Genomic DNA, 10693 nt, shown 5'->3' with positions numbered 1-10693 from the left:
TGTGTGTGTGGCAGACCTTTGAGTCGAACTAGCTCATTGTGACACTTCTTTCTCAGGTTCATCTCTTTCTTGTACTTAAGCAGCAGCTCCTGGTTAGTACTGCTAACCTCACTAATCACCTGACAAATCTGATAACAAACATAGAGGAGAGTGAAAAAAAAAAAGAGAGAAAACAAGAGAATATAAAACTCAACCTTTATTTTTGTGAACAGAAACCTGTTTCGAATTGAATCACTGTAAATGTCCTTACTATCGACCACTGACCTCATGCTTGGCTTCAGTGATGGCTTTATCCAGCATATAGGGAAAGTGCTGCACCTGTCTCTTCAATGAGTTGTAGTCACAGGTCAGGGTTCTTAGTGCGGGCTGCAGACTCATAAGGTTTATTCGAACACCTAGGGAAAAAAAAAAAACAACAATAAAATACAGCCTAAGTTGTAAACACAAACACACAAAGTTGTACCCTAGTACGCAGTTCGACCTGCCAGGTTTTCGTGGACGGCTTTCATCTGGCTCTCAGCTCGCATAAATGCCTCCTCGATAACTTTGTTCTTCTCCTCCTCCAGGTTCTGCATCTCTACCTCCAACTGACCTTGAGCCCGCTGCAGCTCTTCTTCATACACCAAGATCTGGAAACACGTGTTGATATAGGTATTAAGTGATTTAGGAGCTTGTGCATTATTCAGTCGCATTTTCATAGTATTGTATAATTGCATTTGTCACGGTTTGTTGTTATCTAGTTCAGTTATTTCTTTCTTTAATAAAATGCAAAAGTGTCAGATAGCCATCCATCCATCCATTTTCATCCACTTATCAGTTACCGGGTCTCAACGACCGCCACCCAAATCACACTGCACCATACCAACCACCCTGAACCTTCCTGTGGGTGGAAGGTACCAACCGCCCTAACCGGGATTCGATCTTGCCCAGGAGGTGAACCCTGGGGTTCCACACCAATGACAGAGACATTGGGCCAAAAGCGCCACAGTGCCAGATTTTTTTTTTTTTCCAATAATTCTTAAGTACAGTAAACCCTTGTTTTTCGCGGGGGTTACGTTCCAAAAAGAACCCGTGATAGGCAAAATCCGTGAAGTAGAAATCTTTATTTTTTTTTACAATTAAATACTCAGAAAAAGAAGAGAAAGAACGAAAAAACCATTATAGTTGCAACCCTTTTTGAATCCTTATTAAAACGTATTGCTGCTGTCTTCCTTATGTTTTTTTCTTCCTTCTTTATGGAACGAACGGAAGATTCATTAATTCCATAATGCCGACCTACAGCCGCATAGCTTTTACCTTCATTTAGCATGTCCAATAGTTCTACTTTATCACCGATAGACAGCATCTTTCGCTGCCTTTTGGTCCCTACCGCAGGTACTTTTGCCGGTCCAGAGCGTTTTGTCGACATTATGGGGTTTGATAAACTCGAAATTGCAAGAGAATTTGCACGTACGAAATGTCAATTTGGCAAGCTGTTTTACGTACGTGTACATATTAAACCGCAACGTTATTGGCGCACAGGTAGAGAAGAAGCGGAGTGACTTTTTAGCCAATCAGAATGCAGAACACAATGCACGATGCAAATCCGTGAAGTAGCGAAACCGTGAAAAGTAAACCGCGTTATAGCAAGGGATCACTGTACATTTATTATAAGGGTAACTGTATCAGTTTGAACTAAACCTTTTTGAAACAGGCATTTCTTCTTCTATTGTCAGTGTAATATCACAGTTCATTTTATATGCTATACTATTCTGTATAGGAAGTCAAGTTCAAAAGAAATCCTCAATTTGAGTCTAATATGCTGTCGGAGAAGGCTTGAAAAAGCTGTGTATGTGTTTCCGTGGTTTTCCAATTTTCTCCCCCGATCCAAAAATATGCAAAGATAAGAGTTTGCTCTAAATAGTCACTTCTGTTTATTTATCTTATTAAACACATAGGTAGCTGTGGAATAATCACAATGAGTGATCCCTCATCAAATCCCTAAATTTGGCAATCTGTATTTTGCTGGAACAGAAAGACTAACTGCAAATTTAACAACTCTATCCAAATATCTGGAATTGTCAATATGAAAAAAAAAAAAAAAAAAAAAAATCAAGAAGAATTTGCTACATGACGGTATCTCAAAATGCGGGAATAAGGCCGTAACAAAACATGAATTCCGGATACTTTCTGGAAGCATTTAATATAAAAAAAAACAAACAAAAAAAAAAAACAACAACTACTTTAATAGTAGTAGTACTACTACTCTTACCTGTGTCCTTAGCTGAGCACAGTTTCTCTGGGACTCATGCAGCTGGGTCTGTAGCTCCCTAAGCAGCTGTCTCTGGCCTGAGACCTGCTCCTGCAAGGCAACATTCTTTGTCTGCACCTCAGCCAGAGCTCTGTGTGAGTCAGTTGGGTCTGCTTTCACCGTTTGAGTCACAAACTAAAAAGGAATTCAATAAATAATAAATTCAAACGAAGCAGCACAGCACTACCACATTCAGCTAAGCGCTGTAAATAAAGATGATAACTGATTGCTAATGTCAATGAAGTAGCATTGTAGTACTTACACACTCTTGGGGAGCCCGAGTTTAACCAATCACATGTGTGCCATAGTTTGAGAACCATTATATATTATATTTTAATACCAAATATGGCTTTAGGCCCTGCACTGGACAAAATCTATTTTGTTCTATTATTCTTAAATAAAAAACTATATATACATATATATATATACATATATATATATATATACATATACATATATACATATATACATATGGGGGAGTAAGTATTCATTCTAATAAGTATTCAGGTGGTGTATTGAGATTTCTACTTGGACTTTTGGTGTGACTGTCTGGCGTATGTGTGACCTTAATGATAACAGCATTCTTTAGATTACTAACATAAAAAAGTTACTCATTTAGTGTAATGAGTACACATTCGGTAAACAGCAAAAGTCAAAAGTGTTCACATCCCTTGACTGTGGTCTCTTCTTACCTCAACCCTAGGGGGTGCTGCTCCTTGTCTGGCTAGTTCTTGCTCGCACTGTTTCGATCGTAAAGTGGGTTTATGCTCAGCTTCCCCCTGCCACTGCCCATAGTCCTCCTGCTGATGGGTGGAGTCATGCAGCTGCCACATGAGAGAGTCCACTCTGGGGCTTTTTCTTGGCATATCTTGCTCCAGGTCAGCCAGTGACCTCTCCCTTTGTTGTGACTGACTCTTCGAGTGGAGCAACTCCCTCCGCATTTTTTCGGCATCCTGAAAATAAATGAACGTGTAACATAATGAAGATTCATGGCAAACACTTTTGGAGTAAACTGTGCTCAAAACAGTATGTGTGAATATACCTGGCCTTGAAAGAATTGTCTATACCTGTGTTTTTTGTATATGGTTGGAATATTTGTTTACACTTAGTTAAAGGCATAGGTAAAAACAGTTTTTGTATTTATGCTTTATATTGTCATATATATAACAGGATCATGTTTCCAAGAGCAGCTCTACTTAAACCCAGAGCATTACAATACGTAAATAAGTGCGAGGATGGGAGGTGCATTCAAGAGTTACTTTAAGATGCTCCTGTTCTGGTAGTTCCCAGTAGCTCACTGGCTTACACCAGCGTGTAAACGACCTATCAGAAGAGCCTGGATTGTGTTGTGCAAGGTTGTTGATATTTATCTTAATTTATTATTTACATACTGTATATATCGAATGTCCACAGCAAAACCTACCGAATGCTCAGAGAAGAACTCCACCACACACGGCAAAATACAAATGTAGTAAAACAGCAAAACACAGAACAGTCACATCAGATACAATAATAGGTCACAACAAATTACATTACTACATCCTCCCCCTCCCAACATGTTACAATATTATTTATATTTGTAATTTTTTAAGTCCAATAAAAGCAAATTCTCAAGTAAATGAATAATTGTTTTAAATAATCACGATTTATTTTTCGACGGTAAATGAATAATTGTTTTAAATAATCATGATTTCTCCTTTTCTTTTCGACATTTTTCAGGGGTTGCCACAGCGAATCATTGATTTCCATATTGCCCTGTTCTCTGTATCTTCTACTCTGACACCAACTACCTGCATGTCCTCCTTCACTGCATCCATACATCTCCTATGGTAGCTCCATCTCTAACATTCTTCTACCAATGTATCCACTGTCCCTCCTCTGCACATGTCCAAACCATCTCAATCTGGCTTCTCTAGCTTTTTCTCCAAACCTTCCTGTCTGTGTTGTCCCTCTAATGACCTCATTCCTGATCCTGTCCATTCTTGTCACTCCTAAAGAGAATCTTAGCATCTTTAACTCTGTCACCTCCAGCTCCGCCTCCTGTCTTCTGCCTATTGCTAGTGTCTCTAAACCATACATCATGGCTGGGGTCACCCCCCTCCTGTAAACCTTTCCCCTCCCCTTAGCTGACACTCTTCAACATGTCCCGAGTCATCTTTGCAGAAAACTCAACCCCGATACATCAAACAACAGGTAGGCCCCTCAAGTGAAACCGGCCACTTGTGTGTCTTACACAATCCCCGTTTCGTATCTTAACACAGGTAAACACAATATCCTTTAGGTCAGGGTGTGTCAACCTGCTTGTTTTTCTGCAATAACTCTCAGTTCACACCCTGATTTACTGGGTATGTATGTATGTATGTATATATGTATATATACTATATGTATGTATGTATATATATATATGTATATACATGTATGTATATATGTGTGTATATGTATATATATGTATGTATGTATGTATGTATGTATGTATGTATATATGTGTGTATATATGTATATATATGTATATACATGTATATATATGTGTGTATATATGTATGTATGTATATATATATATGTATATACTGTATATGTGTATATATATATATATACATACACACACACATTTTTTTGCAAACTAGCGCTGCAGAATTGGCAATTAGGTGCGATTACAATTGTAGACCATACAATGTATATTTTTAACTAATACCAAAGTTACAGGTGGTGTATTGAGATTTCTACTTGGACTTTTGGTGTGACTGTCTGCATATATATATATATAAATATATATATATATGCAGACAGTCACACCAAAAGTCCAAGTAGAAATCTCAATACACCACCTGTAACTTTGGTATTACTTAAAAATATACATTGTATGGTCTACAATTGTAATCACACCTATTAGACAATTCTGCAGCGCTAGTTTGCAAAAAAATGTGTGTGTGTATGTATATATATGTATATGTATGTATACATATATATATATACACACACACACACATTTTTTTGCAAACTAGCGCTGCAGAATTGGCTAATAGGTGTGATTACAATTGTAGACCATAAAATGTATATTTTTAACTAATACCAAAGTTACAGGTGGTGTATTGAGATTTCCAAGAGGATTATGACTATTTGATGGTTGTTCAATTATTAACTTCTGACCAAAAGCATTTGGTCCATAAAATGGGTGTCTTGTTGAGTGACACTATAATGTACATTTTGAACAAGCAATAATTTAAACATCTTAATGATGAAGAGACAAATTGCAGATTAAAGAAGTGAAACAACAAATTGATGACAAAAAAAAATGTACGTTCTAATATAAAAAAATTAGAAGAAGGCATACATTTGGAAAGTCAAGAGTCTTAACAAACACTAATAAGTCCTTTTTTAAGGATAAAATTTAAAGTAAAAAAACTATAGTTTTGAAGTGTGTTCAATTCTAAGCTTAACTTAAGGTGGTATTTGGTAGCTTCAAAGCTTAAAAATAGTGGAATTTCTACTACATGGTGCAGTGGTGGTTAAGGAAACAGCCTTGGGTCCAAAGGTTTCAGGTTCGAATCCATAGGCTGCAAAATTACCACTGAGGTAATGCAGAGGTGCAAAGCAACAAATTACAAATACTCTCAATATTGTAATTGAGTCATTTTTGTAATTTGCAACTTTAAGTCGTTTTGGGAATAGGTCATTTTACTTTTACTTGACTACATTATGACTTAAGTATTTTACTTAGCTACATCTGAAAAGAACCGATTACTAATCACAAAAATATAAATGGCGGGAAAAACAAACTGCGTTGATTGAAAAAAAAAAAAAAAAAAAAAAAGGCTGGCGCCGCACAGGAAATGGAGATTGAGGATTACCAAGAAGAGAGCTCCCATGGAACTGATGACTCAGAAAGTGAACAAAATCCTTGGCCAAAACTCAGCAAGTTCTTTGTTTTTGAACGCAAACAAGGCAATAACTTTATTATGCGTTTCCCTGGCGGAAAGAGCTGCTAGCTTTTAAAACTTCGGCCATCAAACCTGCGAAAACATTCGTCGGTAAGCAGAGTATCTGTGCTTTTGTCTGTGTATCCCAAACAATAGTGCAAAGACTAAAAGTGTTTGGTCTGTGGAACCTATTTGGCAAAAACAGGTCAATCAGAATAAAGCCATGCATGAATAGTACAATACAACATGCACAGTCTCTCTTTTCTCTCCCTACTGTGTGAACAATGCTGTCAACATCACACCCACTTTGGCTGCGGCGAGTGCTGTGTTTCACTGGCTTGTTCCAAATTCCAGGAGTTTTTTCCCCACCCTTAAATCGTGCGCATCATAATTATTTTAATAAATCTGGGACTGTGGGAAACTGTGTTGTTAATAGTTGGATATAATTGGAAGGGTGAAAGACAAAACAAAAAAAAATTCTATCGTACCCTGGACGTAACCTAAAAGGTACGCACATTAATTCTTAATTCGTCCACATTTAAAATAAGCAGATAAGGCGCAACAGAATATGACCTGATGTAAAACTGAACAATTTCAATGTAAATAGGTTTCTGTAAAACCAACAGCACCTGTGGATTATATGGCCAACATGAAAATACCAACAGCACCTGTGGATTATATGGCCATCTGGGACGAAAACATGAAAATAAAAAAAAATAGAAATACGCCACTAAACAGATTCTGCATCGCAATCCAGCAGGTGGCAGGCCAACATCCTTTCTCAGCACTATGATTAGCACGTTTCTGAAACACATTGCAGATGGCAGAAAAGCAGACCGGCCTTTGGCCCGATCTCAGATTTTCTGCAGTTGGTTGACGATATGCTCTAGCGGCAGACGACTCAGTCAGACTTGTGTCAAAATGTTGAAAAGTAATTGTACTGTTACAAGTCACGATATCTTTGGTTAGCTGAAGTTTTTAGAAGCCCTTGTGACCCTCTCTCATCCACATTCTTGTGAATTTCCCCCACTGTGGAATGAGTGAAGTTCTTCTTCAGTCCTAATTCTTAAGGAAAAGATCAGTAGGGAGTGTGACCAAAAATGAAGCAGTTCACTTTCCCCCAATGAGCTTCTCGATTTGTATTTTTTACGTAATGTTTTATATGTTAGATCAGGATGATTAACAATAAAGCTAACGATAAAAAAAAAAAAATTAACGTTGAGTTGGCGGTTTATACTACAAACACAAAGGATAAACCACAAGATGTACACACCTGGCTGTAAGGGCAGTGGCTGCAGTTGCACGTCTTGGCTGCAGCATCAATGTTATGTGGCTCCAAACACCTCCATGACTTTAGCTGCTGCTTTAGCTGTTCATTTTCCACCACCAACAGCTCCAGCTGCTTCTCCAGGTCTGTTGCCCCCTACAGGATCAGAGGATTATAACAAATAAAATCCTATAGCATGGATTTGTATTGGCTTTTATCCAATCCAATTGCACAGGAAACATTGTGACATTGTATTTTCTTTGTAAGGACATTTTTTGGTGCAAGTGTGACTGTGTGTGAGAAATAAAGGCTGTCTTGTTTGTGGCTCACCAGTTCTGAGCGAAGTCTCTCCACCTCCCTCGTCCGATCCAACAGCTTCACCTCCAGCTCTTCCACCTGCCAAAACATATCAACAGACTGAGGATAAAAAAAAAAAAATACATTTTACACTACCCATAACATGTCCCATTTTTAAATTATAAATGTTTTAAAAACAGTAATGTTGTGACTGCATTGCTAAAGGCTAAATTAATAGTAGCGTGCTTTGACTGAATGAAAATCATTTTTATTTATCTGCGTAGGTCAGTCATCCAGTTCATTTAATCCAAAAATAGTTACATCAAGGGCAACTGGACAAAGAAGGTTTTTTTTTTTTAAAGACATTTCACCTCTCGTCCAAGAGGTTTCTTCAGTTCAGAAGAAGCCACCTGGATGAGAGGTGAAACTAATGAAAACATTTTTTAATTAGTCAAACTTTTGGAGTAAAAGTTTGTTAACATCACATCTGAAGCCACCTGGATGAGAGGTGAAACTACTTAAAACATGTTTGACTGGTCAACTTAAAAACTAATTCTCTCTTGATTGGGATTTATGCTGTGAACTTCAAAAAGGAGTTCATAAAAGTCAAAACGCTTCATTAAGAAGTCATTGCACATTGTAATTGATGCGCAGTAACACAGTCTAGGAAAAGTCATTGTATGACAAATTCTAATAAGTACGTTTTTATAATCTCATGGTAGATTGTTTTTACAGCTTCCCTGACCAGTAATTCAGCTTTTGACATTTTTCTTTGTCATCTGTTGTAAAGTGAGAACTGGCTGCAAAAGGTCAAATTCTTTAGAAACTTAAGTCTTTTCGCTTCACAATTCCGCTTAACTGATTCTACAGTTTCATTTGATTGGTGGCGTATTTGAAAAACACAAAGTTTGGAGTTGTTCGTTTTCATGTAACTTTGATTTTGCCAAATGCCAAATGTGTTTATTAAAGTGTTAACACATTTTTAATGCATCTTATTTCCTAACCCCAATGAGAACCAACAAATTAACTCATATAGAAAAAAAAAGAAAAAACTTAAGTGATTGTGATGATTCATTCAGAACCTGTAAATTCTCATCAGTTCATGACCTTGAAGTTACAACCTAAATTTTAACAGCAAGTTGCTGCAACTGTTTCCACCACTTTTCCCCCCACAACAATTGCTGATTGCGTACACAGGACATTTCTCTGTCATACCTTTGCGCGCAGCCGTGTAGTCAGCTTTTCGTCAGGGCTGACGAGTTTACTGTAAGAACGTTCCCCTACATCGACACCAAAACACATAAAGCACACGCACGTAATGGAAATGTAAAAGGCATACGTTATAACAATTTGAAAACATTTTCCTCTTGTTTGTCATTTTAGCTCTTGAGCTTTTCCTCCCACCGTTGGTCTGGGCTATCAGCTGCTGCTCCTCCTCCACACCACTGACTCGTTCATCTTCACCGAGACCTTGTTCACACAATCTCTGCTGAACACTCTGCTGTTGTGGAAGAAGGCAATGAGCAAGTGCCTCAGAGTCTCTGCAGAACTGAAAAATGAAATGGACAGCATCGTACGCTGTTACCGAGCCAGTCTAATAATTCCATTGATTTGCGTAAGTCTGGCTCCCCCCCCTGGATGTCATACAGACCAAAGGCCCTTGTAAAACTTCCATTATACACATGTTTTTTCGGGTCCTGAGGCTATTAAGTGACCACAAGGAAGGTTCACATTTAGGGAAGTAAAGGTAGACAAGATAGATTTAGGGGCTTAGAGGTTGGGGACTGGACCAAAAAAAAAAAAAAAAAATATCCCTAGGTACTCAAGCACCCACAACTCCACATACAGAGGATTGTACTTAATGAATTAACTTCGACATGAAATTTCTACTACAAGATGAGCGTATGAAAACTCCAATGGCTGTGCATTAAGGATTTTCTTTTCAAAAGCTCGGACAAAAACGACATGGAAATTAGGCAGGTGGGCTATTTTGCATAAGTGAGCAGATTCTGCTGCAAATAAGAAGCTGTCGCGAATTGATTATTTGACTTGGAGGGTTATGTCAATTTACATATCTTTACTGACACAATCAGTCACCAACCTAAAACTTTGAACACCTCAGTATTCCGATGCCAGTATTGGTTCCAGTAAGTATGTTCATGATTAAAATGATCAACATTTGACATGTTTTTTTTTTTCTTTTAGAGGAAAACAACAAAACAATGAAGTCTCTGTGATACCTGAATTAGATGCTGCTGGTTGGATGTGTTTTTGTTACTCAGCTCTGAAGTCAGAGATTGGCGTTGCAGGGAGGCAGCAGTTGGAAGTGACATAAAAGAGCCATCATCATCACTATCGCTCATAAGGAACTTCACTGAGCTTGCTGTGGAGACATAGAAGTCGTAGTTAAAAAAAAACAAAAAAAAAAAAAACAAAAAAAACAAAAACAAGACAAGTTGAGGCAACTGCTCTGCATTCGTTTAAGGAAAAAGTGTAATATACCGTATTTTCCGCACTATAAGGCGCACTGACTTGCTGACTGTTTTATTTCGCTTAAGGAAAGGAAAGGAAAGTGATTGTGACATACATACACTGCACACAACGAAACTGTGACCTCTGCATTTAACCCATCACCAAAGTGAACAGTGGGCAGCTTTTTGAGCAGCTGGGAAACAGTGTGTGCCTTGCTCAGAGCACCCCAGTGATAGATCATAGATATATAGGAATAGATAAGAACATTTGTGAATAAACGGCTTGGTCCACATATGGGAAAATGGTTACCGTGATTTCCGGACTATTGAATAAAATATAAGCACCTACAAAAAAAAAAAAAAAAAGTGTACATACACTATATTACCAGTTGGTACAAAGGCTATCAAGGTTAGCCATTCTTAGTCAAATTTTTTTTTTTTTTTTTTTTTT

At 37.7% G+C, this 10693-nt stretch overlaps 1 protein-coding gene across 6 annotated transcripts in view; it reads right to left on the bottom strand.

Annotated features, from left to right (window-relative positions):
• kifc3 (kinesin family member C3) overlaps positions 1-10693 on the bottom strand; it is a 35363-nt gene that overhangs the window by 12404 nt on the left and 12266 nt on the right. For 5 of the 6 annotated variants that reach the window (XM_008309868.3, XM_008309863.3, XM_008309864.3 and 2 more), the window contains 10 exons: positions 10012-10154; positions 9176-9320; positions 8987-9051; positions 7805-7870; positions 7481-7630; positions 2983-3243; positions 2252-2425; positions 482-629; positions 265-395; positions 17-128 (listed from right to left, as the gene is read on the bottom strand). In XM_008309868.3, the coding sequence (XP_008308090.1) occupies positions 17-128; positions 265-395; positions 482-629; positions 2252-2425; positions 2983-3243; positions 7481-7630; positions 7805-7870; positions 8987-9051; positions 9176-9320; positions 10012-10154 (1395 nt within the window). The remainder of the gene's footprint in view (positions 1-16; positions 129-264; positions 396-481; positions 630-2251; positions 2426-2982; positions 3244-7480; positions 7631-7804; positions 7871-8986; positions 9052-9175; positions 9321-10011; positions 10155-10693) is intronic. The other variant, XM_017032596.2, reaches the window with a different exon arrangement.

The sequence above is a fragment of the Cynoglossus semilaevis genome, chromosome 5, assembly GCF_000523025.1.
Source record: "Cynoglossus semilaevis isolate Cse_v1.0 chromosome 5, Cse_v1.0, whole genome shotgun sequence".
In the NCBI taxonomy this organism is placed as follows: Eukaryota; Metazoa; Chordata; class Actinopteri; order Pleuronectiformes; family Cynoglossidae; genus Cynoglossus; species Cynoglossus semilaevis.
This window is presented reverse-complemented; position numbering and strand designations above follow the sequence as displayed.